General features: G+C 40.3%; 1 protein-coding gene across 5 annotated transcripts in view; it reads right to left on the reverse strand.

Annotated features, from left to right (window-relative positions):
- Positions 1-271: 271 nt before the first annotated feature.
- The window catches only part of tfeb (transcription factor EB), a 30963-nt gene continuing 15441 nt past the window's right edge, over positions 272-15793 (reverse strand). For 4 of the 5 annotated variants that reach the window (XM_040029293.1, XM_040029295.1, XM_040029292.1 and 1 more), the window contains 10 exons: positions 14513-14617; positions 13103-13279; positions 10630-10728; positions 10324-10512; positions 9538-9627; positions 6171-6288; positions 5971-6027; positions 5410-5485; positions 5154-5301; positions 272-5057 (listed from right to left, as the gene is read on the reverse strand). In XM_040029293.1, the coding sequence (XP_039885227.1) occupies positions 4485-5057; positions 5154-5301; positions 5410-5485; positions 5971-6027; positions 6171-6288; positions 9538-9627; positions 10324-10512; positions 10630-10728; positions 13103-13279; positions 14513-14542 (1557 nt within the window). In that variant the 5' untranslated portion in view covers positions 14543-14617 and the 3' untranslated portion in view covers positions 272-4484. The remainder of the gene's footprint in view (positions 5058-5153; positions 5302-5409; positions 5486-5970; positions 6028-6170; positions 6289-9537; positions 9628-10323; positions 10513-10629; positions 10729-13102; positions 13280-14512; positions 14618-15793) is intronic. The other variant, XM_040029296.1, reaches the window with a different exon arrangement.

Consider the following 15793-nt stretch of genomic DNA (forward strand, 5'->3'; position numbering starts at 1 on the left):
TGTGAAGAAGCAACATTTTTGATTAGTTATTCAAGTAGCATTTAAAAAGGTTAATTGCACGGCAGCCCAGTCCTTTCTGTGACCGCTGTGACAGTGTTACAGGAGAGCAGAGTTGAAGGAGACTCCTGGATTGTGGTTTAGGGGGGGGGGTGGGGGTGGGGGGTGGTACTGTAGATCTCTGGTGCTCCCTGGTGGACACATGATGAAATTTGCTTCTCTAATCAGCCTCCGATAGTCACACACAAATAAAAACGAGGCACAGACAGTTGAATTTATGCACATAAAACTATAATTCACTTGTAGTCATTGTCTTACATTGGTATTGGTCAGTAGGTTACATAACCATGCTTCAATGACACTGTACCAACAAATATCCATTTTTTCTCAGTCAGCTGTGTCTTTGTTTTTTGGCCAGAATTCAGCAGGGATACAAAGTGTACATATATTTCTTCCCCCATTTACCATGTCAATTTAAAATATTTTTTGTAAGATGATATAAAAATACTGCTTTGAATGATTATTTTTTAATAAATAACCCAGTGACAGAGTATACAAACAAAATCTCTCCTCCTGCCCACTGACAAATCCACAATGTGTGAATACGCCATATATTCATTTCAAAATAACTGCTAAATACAATATGCTACTGACTTTGCTAAAGGCTGAAGTCCATTATCAGTGGATTTGCATTGCATGCTTCAAGTTTCCACCTTACTCAAAAGTTGCACATAGAATATTTCTAATGGCACACGCAAGCATCAAATTTAGAGACACTTTCATTCGTCACAGTGAAGGCAAAACCTGTGGTGTCTGTTTTGGAATGAAGGGGTATTTTATTTTTTATCTAAAATAAGGGCTGCGTAGAAATATTTTTTTGTGAGTAACACTCACACACATTTCTCATGTCAGAAAAAACAAAAGGAAAATAAAACTTTCAGCCAGTGTATGGGTTCTAAAATATTTTTTTATAACGTCATTAAATTCACAACCACCTTCCCCCTTTGTTCTGCAGAGCGCCCTCTAGTGGAAAAATAAAGGGAGCCTGAGAAGCTCTTTGGAGTTCTAGTTGGATGACTGAACAACAACAGTCAAACTGTAGCTGACGGGAAAAGGCTCGACCCCGGATAATGACAAAAAGTGGTACAAAGTCAGGAAAGTCACAAATCCCTGGCCTAGTTTAACTGAAGTCAATCAGCTTCCAGTCTCCATGGAAACCAAAGACAGAAAATCAGGTGGCAGGTAAGGCAAAAAAATAAACTATAAAAACAATGTTCTTCAGTCTGACAAGAACTACTGGTAAGCCTTTACATTCATCAAATGAGCAACTTGATTTCAGTCCAATGATAAAAATAAAAAAAAATCACCCTTCATCTATGTCTGGATCCAAATTTCAAAGTGAAAAGAGAGATAAATAAAATCCCAATCATACAAAAATGGCATCAGAAATATACACAATCTCTTTTAAAATCAGCTGAAATCTTGAAGTTTATGAATGGTTCCCCAACTCCAGTTAAAACATTGTTTAAATGCCTGTACAGTACACCTCCTGAATATGGCTCTGAGAAGAAAGGGTTGTTTCGGAATAAAATTGAAATAGAACTAAAATATCAAATACAAATAAAATACATTTAAATGGCATAAAACATCTGAAGTAAATCTTATTCCATATTTCTTCCATGTACAAAGTAAAAACAATAATGTCATTTTTTTCAGTGCTTTGGGAAATACAATAAACAAACTAAATAATAAAGAAAACAGACACTTCTTTTAATCAAAAACAAATCCCCTTGAAAGTATGTTCACTAAATAGATTTCTGTTCTGATCATAAACTATATCAATCAAAGGTAAGCCCCAGGTCTACCACAGCAGAGATACGACACAGGTTGAGCACAACCTGCTCCAGTCGTCACTTTGACAGCTGGAGCAATGAATCACCATTGGGTGACAGTTTGAACAGCAGACCTGAGCTTTACCTCTGCAGCTGGCAGCTTCATGTGAATCTCGAGGCAAGAGAGTGAAGCAGTGGGCTCTTCTGAAAAACAGCCTCACTCCACTTTGTGTTCATTTACAGTTACCTCCAGGCATATGTGGACAGTGGCACATTTTTCACAATCTTGCCTCTGCGAGTCACAACAAATGATTCGAAGAAAAGACGCTATCACAGTGCAGACTCTAAACAGAAATATTGCATCAGCCGGTGAGGAATTACAGCCATTTCACACAGTCATTTCTTCATTGTATAAGCAGATAAAAAGTCTTGGAGATGATTTCAACTGTGGCATTTGCATTTGGAATTTGTTGCTCAAAAAGTCAAACGGATCGGCCTTAGGCTACAAAAACAAAACAAACCTTGAGAGAGGCAGTGGAAGCTCGGTACATTCTGATTAAAAAAAAAGAGAAGAATGTACCGGAGAAGTTTGGCAAAAAAAAAAGCAGATGATGAACAGTTTTGAAAGAAAGTACAGGAAGAATCCCTGCTTTAGTCCACGAGTTCAAGACTTAAGGCAGTCATTGCCTGCAAAGGAACCTCAACAAGATATTAAAGAACTGAATTTACAGTTACATCAATTTGCCTCCCTGAAAATAGGGGTCAGTGTATAAAAAAAGGCAGTAATTTCTTGAAGGTAAATGCAATATTTTTGTTCAACCCCTCAAAATAAAGTTGACAATCTGCACCTTAACCCCTTGTAACTGTAACTTGAATATGTTTTGGTACACAGCTAAAAATAATAAAAAATCACATCAGTGTCCAAAAAAACAAAATGAAACAAAAAAAATGGACACACCTGCCTGTGAGTACTGTAATACCTAAGTGATCGTTTGTGGTGAAAGTGTGCATGTCTGTGAAGTGAGTGTGACCACAAATACATGCAAGTGTGTTCTAATGTCATAAAGACAAGCCTACGGCTGCTGACAGACAGAACTAACACTTCTAGTTCCTTCAGACATGCACTCTGTTCCATTAATTTGACAGGTCCTTAACATTTTGGCTTCATGTCTGAATGAATACACAGGTTTGCTTTGGGTGACGCTTGGATGAAACAGCGTGGAACATGAATAAATTACCAATGCCTGAATGACCGGAATGGCGACACCAACAGACAGACGAAGCCAGCAATTTTGCATATCCTGTGTCTGAAACTATTAAACTATTTAAACATGTCAATTCTTTCTTTCACCTCGCCCTATATATAAACCTTAAAAGGTCACTTAGTGGGAGGAAATCACTGTATCTCCTGTGCTTACAAGGTCACACTGATGCAGAAGCAACTTCTAAAGCATTTACAGGTATAGATGAATGTGATACAGAGTCAAAGCTGAAGACCTCCGACCCATAAACACGTGCCTTTGAAGAGGAGCAGCAAAAGTAAAAAGGCACAAACAGACAGGGGTTACAGCCCTGACATATTTCAGGTTAACATCCACTTCTATTTAAAAGCCTGCTTGTGTATTCTGTTACAGTACCTGAGTGTTTTGACACCTCACAGAAATGGATGGCCCTCAGATTTTTGATGGCCATCCAGTGCGTTTTCTCTACCCCCACTCCAAAGTCAACAGACTTTACAGTGTTGAGTAAAGATTGCGACAGTGCTGGAGGTGCTAAAAAATAAAGGTGGGAAACGCTACGTGACTGCCTGTGCATGCATTTTTTCAGAAGACGACAATTTCAGCTCAACAAGTAAATATAAAGGCCTTTACTAAAAGCTGAATTATCCACCTTTTGCAGCAAACTTCAGGGTTTTTTTTGGCAATATTCCCCAAGATACGGATACATATAGACACTTGACCAGGCTAACACAAAGTTTTGTCCAACACCAAACGGCTAAAACCTGAGGCCAACTAACAGCCTGAGGAAGGGAACAATGTGACTGCACTGCATCCCCTCAAGATAAATTATGCATGCAGGGCCATAAAGCCATTTCCATTTTGTTCTCTATCGTTCATTCAATCGTTTATGATTACTAAAAGGAGCTGATGTTAGGGGCAAATAACTTGTCCTCTTCGTGTGTGATGATGCACTTGGTTTGTTCTTGTATCTGATAATGGCAGTCTAATTAACTGGGTGTTTTGTCCCTTGTGCAATTATGATTCAGGGCCACCTTTATGGAAACAAGGCCAATTGTGCCATATAACTCCTGACCTGGCAGTGCTGGTTCACACCTTGTAAATGCTCAGTGTGTTGGGCAAAGTTTTAAGCTGCTCAGTTAAACTCACATGCACTTATGTGTGTAGGTGTATGTGTGCGTGACTGTTTGTGATGAATGTGTACTGTCTCTAATGACACAGAGGGGAAGTTAAATGTACCACAAAGGAGTGTCACTGGTGTTTCCTGAAACTGTGTGATATAAATGATGTCATGTCTGGGGGCTGATTCATTTCTGTGTATGTAATGTACGCATTTTGTGTTTTGCAAACGTGATATTTATGTTTACTACAATCTATGTGAAACCTCGTGTGTTTGACTGAGCGAATGCATGCTTGTCTACATTATGTCTCCATCCTCTATGCTGAAGCTAGACCTGCGGCTGGAGTCGACAGACGCTTCAGGGGACATCGCTGAGAGCAGCGGGTCTCCACCCATAGGGGACAAAGGCTCGTCCATCATAAGGAAACCTAGGTCGCCTCTCCTCGCCTGGACGTCAAGTCCACCCAGGTCACCCAGCCCAGACATGCCATCTGAAAACCCTGATATCCCATCGCACAAGTCCAGCGACTGGGCAAAGTCAAAGTGCTGGGAGCTGCCCACAGCTGGGTACTGAATGGGAGGCTGAGGCTGGAGATGCTGTGGGAGTGGTGGCAGCTGCCTGGGTTCGGGCTGGGCCTGGCCCTGAGGGTGGAAGTGTGTGTGGGAGAGGAACTGGTGCTGCTGGGCCTGGGGATGAGCCTGGTTATGGGGTAGATGCTGGGGCTGGTGGTGTGCTTGTGCCTGGGGGTGAGAATGGTTCTCCTCTAGGCTGGTCTCTTGTTTTATATAAGAACCCATAATGTCACCCGTGTTCAGGCCAGAGGGAGAGTTGCTGGGCAGGCCATGCAGACGAGCCTGCATCTCCAACTCCTTTAGACAGTTGGGAAAGAACAACAGCAATTTTATTACAATAATATTATTATTCATTTTCTATGGTTCTGGACATGTGCTGTACAAATATGTTACCTGGATGCGCAGCAACAGCTGCTTGTTGGCCATCTCCATCCTTTTGAAGTTGTTCTCTACTTCTCTTGTCCTCTGTGCATCCTTTTGCATACGTTTGATGTACTCTACAGATGCCCGCAATATAGTGCCTTTGTTCCAGCGCACATCACTAAGCAAACAGGGGAGCAGACAGGAAATTTTCACATGTAAGTTCATGTCAGTAACTACTCAACATCTGTATTTACTTTAAAAACATGGTGCACTAAGAGAAACTCACAGGTCATTGGTTTTGGGGATCATGGTGCCCAGCTCTTTAATGCGATCATTAATGTTGAATCTCCTCCTCCTTTCAACTATTGCAGAAGAATGATAAGACCAATGGAAATTAGCACAAAGGAAAAAACACACTGAAGATAATATCACTGTGCAGGTGAATCAAAGGCATTAAAATAAGGAACAGGAAATTGTACAGATGCTACTTTTTAAGTATGTATAGCATAGATCAGATACTGGAAATATACAAAAAGTGTAAAGAGAAGCAAACATTTAAGCACACACACACACACACACACACACACACACACACACACACACACACACACAGTCACAGGCAATTACACCTAAGTGCAAGGACAGCAGAAATTACCAGGTTAACCATCCACCCAGTAGTTGGACTATGTCAGCTAAATCAGCACATGGGCCGTATAACACTGTTTCTGCATCGGAAAGATTATGCTTTGTGTGCATGTATGTGGTACGTGCAAATTCTTCGGAAGGCCTGCACATTATCATTGTGAGAAAATAAAAAGGGAAATAGCATTCTGAGGGAAAGACTTACTCAGATTGTGGTTGTCTTTTTTCTGTCTCTCCTTGGCCAGCGCACGGGCTTCTGCGTCTTTGCAATAACAAAAAGTGATTAACTAATGGCTGAGAAAGCGCCACATCTCAGAAAAGACAGCTTATCAAGAGTGCCAGTAAACGCACGCTACATTTTCACTGATCAACAGAATCTGCATCACTTAGTAACATCTTTCGCACCTGAGAGTTCTCGCTTGATGGTCAGATTGGCAGGACAGGAGTTGCTGGTCATAGCAATGGCTGGACCCTTCATGCCAGGACCTGCATACACATCTAGGTGACTGCTTGAAAGAGGGAGCTGCAAAGGAAACACACGACACACACACACATGCATTTAGAAAATGCATAGTATCTTACAAATACTTCGCAAAGTAAAAATAGGAGATGAGCAAAGGTTTCAATTTTCTGAATTAAAAAAAAACTAATCAAAATGAAAACTAAGTAAACCTGACTTTCTAACATCTCAGTAAGTACCTTTATAAAGTTACTGTTCATGTTTATTGTGATGTAAAGAGCAGATAGCAGAAGATAATGCAGTAATATCACACCTGAGAACAGCCTGCCAAGTACAGAAATGATTGACTATCACCTCATCTATCTTATCTGTCTTTATGGCTCATTTCTCTCCTCTGCTTTCACCAGCTCCTGAACTCACACTCATGCAGTGGTCTCCACACTATTGCACTTTAGACATTGTATAACAATGGTGATTTAGTTTGCTATGGACTTCTAAAAAGACGTGATTTCCTTTTAATTGTACAATCTAGTTAGCGTGATGAACTTTTTATGCCTTGTAAGCAACCGTGTCGTACTCCCTGAAGCAAGGGCAAATATGACGCTGCTAATGAGGCCTGAAAGATAAAGAACTCAAAGGATGAGATAGCTTAATCTGCTGGCTACTGTCTGAGCTGTGAGATCAAACATATTCACTCACTAATATAAACGCAAACCTATGTATTTAAGTTAGATTTTTTTTGTTACAATTCTTACAAAAGATCTAAAGAATATATGAAATGTAAAACTTTAACTTAAATGATAACATTATCATGAGACCGAACTGAAGTTTACCCACACTGTTAAATACCAAAGACTTTTAATTTGTAGGATCTCAAACATTAACCATTTTCTAGAGGTAACATTTTTTTAAAAATTTCTACATCATATTAAGAAGAAGACAGAAGCCCATTTGAAAGCTTGTCACAATTACAAATCTGGGCTGATTGAGTTATTGAATCAAAAACAGACAACTCTAATAAGCCTAAATTCCCTGCCTCGTCCCTCTGCAGCGACCACATTCTGACTGGAAACACCACCTTCATTCTCCACTCCAGTAAAGGCCCATTTAATTCAATTTGAAGACTAAATTCTACTTGAACTCAGTATGGCTCAGTGGAGCAATGCACAAGTCAAACTGTTCACTTGAGCCTGGCATTCAGGGGTGTTCCAGACTTTTGCTAAACTTTGAGATTCCAAGAATTCCATGGAGTTTGCTGCTTTAATCCCCATCAGGATTAGCAGGTGACTTCCACGCACACTGTTCTGACAGCTGGGCGTAAAGCTGGATTTTTTTTTTTTTTTTTAACATTTTGATTTTCACTGAGTTTCTGCCTGTGGTAGTTTATTGTGCTGGCTTCTCACTTAATCAATCTAAACCTGATCAGCACGGTTCACCTTATCAGTGTGATATGTAAACACATTTAGAGTGAGTTAAGCAATTAAACACATCATGCAGGATTCTCACAGTTAACTCAGACACTGCACGCAGATGGTCAGATGTATGTGTACAGAATTAATTACTAAAAGCTTAACTGTTTCACAGAAGAGAAGGAAAAAGACAGTATTGGCTGCTTGTATCAGTGTTTGACATGAGTATCAGATAAAGCAACAGGAGACTTTGTAGGTTTCCCTGTCTACCTGCTGCAGGAGCAGGGAAAAAGTTGGACAACTACACAATATGTCTGAGAATGCAGAAGCTAAGTCCCGCCAACCTTTATGTTTGAGTGCACCCTGCAGGAGTAATCTTAAATTAGCTTAAATGTGCAGCAGTTTTGATTCATGTCCAGCAGAAAACAGCCATCACATGCTAACACACACACACACACACACACACACACACACACACACACACACACACACACACACACACACACACACACACACACACACAAACCACGCCACCACCCCTGCTATTCCTCTTTTTGATAATCAGGCACTCAAGGCTGGGACTTAAGAGTCACTGTGGTTCAAATAACTCATTCAGACAAAGAAAAGAATCCAACAACTCCCAACCAAAACTCAAAGAATTATAAACAAGAGTGCTTCATTGTCTTACCAGTTGAATCTGTTCTCCTTCAATAACTTCCACAATTGCATACGTCTTACTCATCTCCTTCATCCTCTAACTCCTTCTCCTACAGTGCCAAGGCGCTCCCTTCTTCCCTCTAAAGGCACAAGCAGCACATGCAGCTCTGAATGGCACTGCCGCTCCTGTGCTGCCAGAATGACCACGGCAGCTCCGCTCCTTTCTCTCTTCTACCTCTGCTCCCAACCAAACAGGAGTGAACTTTCCCCTAACTGGACTTTCAGCCTGTTTTCCCCTTACACAAATTGCCCCTCGCCCCCCTTTCCCTCCTCCTTTCTATCCCCCCCCCTTCCAAATGTCTTGTAAACAAGTTGAACTCTAACTGCTGCCAGTTTAATTGTTAATTTTCTGAGTTTGCTCCCTCAAACACAAAGTGCTGTACAGTCTTCCAACTGGTATGTCCGCCCTACAGTTTCTAATTATGCCCAACATCATTCAGGGCCAGAATGTTTTGCGACTAAGTCAATTAAACATTGTTAGTGTATGAGAATATACAGAATCAAATCTAGAGAAAACTCTACTTCGAAACACTAATGTTACAGTGACCACAAAGCAATACCCGATAACATTAAGAATAACTAAGAACATTAACAACTGCCATAAAGAGAGCCATTTTTCACACACACATGATTATAGGAAGCACTTAAAAGTCACTGATGACCTGGCATATCCAGCTCTGTGACTCATGTAGTACAGACAGAGCCGGGATTGAAGTGGTCGCAGGTTTCAGAGAACATCATACTTAATTAAAACACTTGGGAATTCCCTATATTCTATTTTAAGGTTATGCATTCAAGCTATAGAATCATGTGGTAATACAGAGAACAAATATATGTAACGCTTGGTTTCAATTTTCAGAATAACACGACGCAGTAATGTTTTCAGTGCAAAAATCTATTTTAAAAGTAATTCTGACTGTTGCAGAGCGGCCAAACCTCTTTTGCTGCACCATTTCATAGATACGTCACTTGTTTGTTTTTGTTACCACAATACCACTGTAGTGTCACAGCATAAAATCAGCAGAGACAAATTTGCCCGTAAAGGTTTTGTGGCCTTTATAGTCAATGACCCATTTAAATATGCAAAGAGTCCCTTAAAACAAACTGCATGCGCTTACACAATGTGTAAATAAAATCATACGTTTGGATGCAATGTAGCTTAGTTATATGTATTGTTCCTACTTACTGTGTTTGACATTTGGACAGCATCAGTGAAACTTTGAAAATACTCATCATTGGACTGCATACTGATGATGTTATCAATGACCTCATCCATCTGGGGGGGAAAAAAAGAAGTGTTAATTATGTTTTTGTGACCTGTTTTTATCTACTGTTAAGAGAGGGAAGCAAACCAAAACCACCATTTGAATGCTTAGAAAACACTAAACTAAAAACAAAATGCTGTCCCTCCTCCTAAATTGATTAAAGCCTCAGAAACTTGATTGTAACCTCCCCGGACATGCATGTTACACTACTTATCTATCTAAAAGGATTAGAGAGAGACAGAAGAGAGGTGGTTATGCTAAAAGCACACAGCAGGTCAAAGTCTTACAGGTTCAAAGGGCCATCCATTCTGCTGCTTCCCTGTCACTTTTTAAGCTGTAATTACTGGTGCAAGGCCATTATGGAGCATTTAAATCCCACTGATTACCATTCTCAGTTATTGCCAGTTAGTCAACACATTCATCCATGTCCCTACTGTGTGCACAACACATTAACATCAGCACAGTGACAAAATGCTCCTCTAACCCTTCAAAAGACCAATTAAATCATTATGGTGCTTTCATAAAATGTGGAGATGATGTTACTTTGGGGGTAATAGTCAACCCTCATAATTTTATATACGAGTGCAATTAAGTCATATTTTAGGGATATTTGTTCAGTCTGGATCCTGTAAATGGTACTTTATGACCTGCCCAGGAATGAATGTTTATGGGTTTATGCTTATGCTACTGTCGGCCCACACATCTACCTCTTTCTCGTGGCTGGAACCAATGTTGAGCATGGCCATCGGGCTGTTGGGGGCACTGTTGCCAGACATAAGCTGCTCGGTGCGCATGTGTGGGGACTGGAGAGGTGGGGGTGCAGATGCTGAACCCCCTGCAGGTCCCATGTTTGTGGGAGGCGAGGGTGGTATTAGCCCCGCTACTGCATTGACCGCCTAGGAACACACAGAGAAAGAGAGTGTTACAGCATTAGTGAACAGAGATCTGACATACTATAGGCAGATGTATTTCAATACTACATGGACGGACTGAAGAAAATGAAAAATGTATACCTGTTTGGTAGCGTAGGTGGTTGACAGGTATTCTTTCACTTGCTGTCTTCGAGACTGACGGATGTGGTAGTCTGTAGGATTTTCAAGGTGAGTCTGTACCTATAGTAGGGACAAACAAAATGCAATCAACTCTTTTTCTATTATTAATTCAGCTGGATACTCAAAGTATCATTTTTGGGTACCGTAATTGTCGGGCTATAAGCCGCTACTTTTTGCACAAGCTTTGAACCCTGCGGCTTTTAGTCAGGTGTGGCTTTTCTATGGATTGTCCATGATTTTTGTGATATCGTAAGACGATTTGTTTTGTTTGTTCCGCTGTTGTACGGCACTACGTTGCCTGGCGGAAGGATCGGGGTTCAAGAGTGGTATGTTAGTCACATGTCCGTCCGCCAGGCAACGTAGTGCCGTACGAAGTAGCGCGAAAAACAAACTTCAAAGTAGCGCTACGCGTTCAGTGGGAGGCGTGGATGATGAGCGGCGATAAACTTGCGAAAAGCAAGTTATGCCCAACTCCACCGGTGGATTCTGACAGCGTGGAAAAGTGTGAAAACATCCACGATCACCAACGGATTTTGAAGGGCTGGACTGCTGCATGATGGAGAGGAGGACACCGCCACGGCCCTTCTGAGGGTGTTCGACTCTGACACTGACAATGAGGATTTCTTTGGTTTTGAAAGTGACAACGAAGGAGAGAAGCGGAGAGTGGATGACGAAGCCACCCTGAACCTGTTCGTTTCCGACACTGGAGGAGAGGACTTTGGTGGTTTTAGTGCGCAGGAAGAAGAGAAAGATGGTGGTGAATGACTGACTTTTCTTCTTGTTAAAGCCGTGTTACTGCACCTGAGCCTAAAAGGTAGTCCGAATCTATTTTTCTGGTGTGCTGTAGGTTACTGTTATGTACTACATGTGCAAATATGTACCCATAACTTGTTTTTCAAAATATTAATAAAAGTGATGTGTCTCCAAACAGCCATCTCTTTCCTGACAATTCCCTTTGTGCATATTCTCTCACATATGATAAGTCAGCATTGAAACACCCGCGGCTTTTGGTCAGGTGCGGCTAATGTATGTACAAAACAGGATTTTCCCCTGATTTTAGCTTGTGCGGCTAATATTCAGGTGCGCTTTGTAGTCCGGGAAATACGGTACTTCTTTCTATTTTGTCACAACATATGTGGCAACAAAAACCAAGACTAACAGCAAGTTCGCTTATTTCTGTTACCACACAGGGATATTATAAAAACATACATTTAATGTACAATATAAGCTTATTACCTTCCAATAATATTTAAAAAGATAACACAGAATATGCGATTCAGACCTCATTATCTCAGTTATGGCACTAGGACATAGTATGTTTAAGTCAGTGGTAAAGCCTACAGGAGTAAAGCCTCACTGAATCCTCTGATGTGGCTACACAGAGCATTGGACTGGCCTCATTCCTTCAGATCAAAGAATAAAGGAGAGAGCAAGCTTGCTCGCCATTACTACAAAGAAAGACTTGACTCCTCAGCCCCCCTCAGCTCTCTGTTATATAACCATGGTAGGGTTATATTAAATGAACTGTGAACTTTTCAGTCAATAGATATTTGTACTGTGTTTACCTTGTAAATACCTGGTCCAACAACAGTTCTTTACATGTATGCACTTACATGTATGGTTCAGAGGGAGTGATAGAGAAGCTTACCTTATCTACAGAAAGAACAATGACAACTTTAAACTCTGTGGTGATTTCATAAACACCATTCCCCTCTCCCACATATGCACGCATGCGCACGGAGTAAACTGTCAATGCAGCAAGTTGGAGCATTCAATACGAGTTACACAATGTATGAATTCTCACTGCAAAATGCACAATGTCATATAATGGAGTATTCCACAAACTCATAAACTCGCAAACACACATTATGTAAGATAACAACGCACACAACAAGTATCTCCGGAATCGGGCAAAATGTCACTTCGGCTTTATCTCTCTCTGACTGACTCTATCTATCGCTCCTGTCTGCCCTATTGCACAACGTGTCAAACCACTCTTATCTCCCCTTTGTGTCTTCCTACCTGCTTGGTGCGCCTATGCATTGTTCTCTTTTAGTTTTTTTTTCTTTTTAAACCTGACTTTTGCCTGTGTGTCAGTGCTGCTTGTTTGGGAGGCCACAATGCTCAGTGAAGACCTGACCACCTCCAGCTGCATGCTCCTGCCATTGCTTTATTGCTATAACATGTAATTAGATAAATAGAGGCATATTTTTCAAACACTCGACCAACATGTTTTCTTTATTTTACAGTCCCATAAATCCGTTTAGTGCTTTCTCTTGGCATGTTTGCATGTGGACTGGGAGCCGCAGACATTTTACTACACTCTGTTTGAGCATAATGTGCAGCGGTCCTGTCAAAAAGAAGCTGTGTGGGGAGTAAATCCAGCAAAACATATCTATCACAATAAGCCATTTCCATCTTAAGAATATCTGACCTTCAGAACCTCCATGGGGACCTGCATGCTTTGGTAATGTTGTGGAGTGCTAATGGCTGGGGTGGGTGCAGGTGGCCCAGCCATGTGGTTCTGCATGTACTGCAGGGCTGCATTCTGCTGCTGCTGTAGCTGCTGCCGCTCACGCTGCTCCTCCTGCTGCAGCTGGTCTCGCATCAGCTGGAAACAAACATGCACACACATTAGCGTTTATCCTCCACGCAGAAGGACAGTGTAACCAACACCAGCTTGCATCTGTTATTAAAATGAAACCGGCAACATTTTTGGAAGGTTGCTGACCAGAATCGCCTATGATAGAAACAAATGGAGCATATGTCATGCTTCAATAGTTACAACAAATTTGATTTTCTTTTTTTTGCTTATAGTTCAAGGGCATCTTTATTTTTTACTGACTCACTTCATAAAGTTTTTCCGAGCTATAATTGAATTTGAGGGGAGGGCATTTTTCCAGGTGGAATTTTCCCAAAAATAGTAGTCAGCAATCAGACTTTAAAATATGCACATAAAATAAATATTTTCCAATCATCATCTGATTTCAAAGTGCTTTAATTCCACAGCCGTTCACTGGTAACAATCGAAGCACGCAATGTTAGAAAGAGGGGATTTGTGAGTTTCATGCTGCTACCGGTAGGTATCGTAACAACAACAGTGGCTGCAGTGACTCCAACTATGCTCGTGACTATTGTTTGACTATCAAATGTACATGTGCAAAGTGTCCGAAAGGGACACGGTGAGGACTTGTGAAAACTGTAAGATTTGTATGTAAAAGTTTATAATCAGCCGTGTATTTTAAAATGTACTTTATTTTAAAAGCTTCAATGTCCATTAAAAAGCAACAACAACAGCTCTGACCTGCCTTTTAGTATATTTTAGTGTATATAGCACCACTTGTACCAATAGCACCAATAATTCTTGTATAATATTTTATTGATTCTGCATTTTTAGTAGCTTTTTCACATATTTTTTAAATGTATTTTTACTTATTTTATTTTTTCTATTTCTCTTGTTTTCTAATGTACCTCTAATTCATTGTTTTTCTTTCTGACCCTTGTGCTGCTGCGACAAGGCATTTACACCACTGTGGGATTAATAGCGTCTATTTATATCCATCTATGTAAAAACGATGACACAGAGCCAAAAAAATAAAAGGAAGAAAACAAATTCTTGTTTTTTCTTTTAACTGTGTTATACCTTATACATGGCAGTGAAAATCAGGCCCTAATGAAACCTAGATAGGTAGACACGCCCATCTATCAATCAAAATGCTATAGGACATTTAAAAGGAAAAAAACGTTTCAAATTCATTGCACAACATTACAAATATAAAGTGATATAAATAGCCAGCAAAACTCCCGCATGTTGTTTACTGAACGGTGGAAGGTTATGTTGTACCTGCATCCGCAAGCCAATGCGTGAGGCCATGGCTGAGGGGCGGGGGGGCAGGGGAGGGCGAGCTGACGTTAATGCACCACAGTCCAGCCCGAGAGGTAGTGGAAGCTGTAAAAGAGACAACGAGGGGGGGAAATGAAAAAATTGTAGTAACATAGAAAGAAGCTAGAAATGATCTGATTAACATAAAATGTGATCTATTACAGATCATTTGCAAAGAACTAGACTATGGAAACACATCTAACCTCTGAAGAAAAGCCTGATTAAACTAATTCTTTTATGTTTAATGGCAACATCAGTGGTAGGAAGGGAGGTGTGAGACAAGAGGAGTTGTGTGCAATACTTTCATGTGTACAGACCTGTGGCTTTGTGATGTTACAATTTTTTTGGCTTTGTTTATTTAACAGTGAAGCAGATTCTCAACTTTAGTTTAAGCATTCATTTCTTGTTTCAAATAACAAACAAAAGTCTTACCTTAGTTTGTCTTATTTATGCTAGTATATGTATGCAATTGTTTGACAATAACAAGATTATCAATAGTTAGTAAAGGTTTGGACAAACAGCTATTTAAACTTCAGTCCAGAACCAAGATGATTAAATCCTCTGTTCAGTTAAGTTAAATCAAGGTAGTAGTCACACCAACGCAATATCTCATTTATAACATTCAAAAAAATAAATAATCAAGATTTCTGTGTTCCCACTGAATCAACTGTACTAAATCCAATTTCTAAAAGATGTTTAAAAGCAGGGTGAATACTCATAAAAACTGTTTACCAAGTTGACACAGCATTCGCTGATTCACAGTCTCTGATCAGGCCTCAAGTAAGCAAAGCTGGATCAGTGAACAATCTGACACATCACCAGAATCAGCCAAGCCTCTCAAATCTATTCATCTAACCATCCATTCATTGTCTGCCTGTTGTGCAACGTTTTCAAAGAAATAAAAAATAAACAACCCCCCAAAAACATACATCTCATGACTGTTCCCAAATTGAAATGTCACTTAAAAATCCACCTTTCATGCTGTATCTTTTGAATCAAAATTCCTCAACTACAATGACCTTTTGACTTTCACACCTAATGTGCATCAATCACATAACATTAGCAGCTAATGCAAAAACAAGGATCACTTGCACACTCCTGGTGTCACCCTGACTTGACCCTTTTAGTTTTTTTTATGATGAAAAAAAAGACAGGAAATATTTTTTTTTTCTCCCCCACATAGAGGATGATTTCCAGTCATGTCAAAGTCATGTGGTCTTGTTGTTCTTAAGTGATCATGTG

The sequence above is a fragment of the Simochromis diagramma genome, unplaced genomic scaffold (assembly GCF_900408965.1).
Source record: "Simochromis diagramma unplaced genomic scaffold, fSimDia1.1 OVJJ01000483.1, whole genome shotgun sequence".
NCBI lineage: Eukaryota > Metazoa > Chordata > Actinopteri > Cichliformes > Cichlidae > Simochromis > Simochromis diagramma.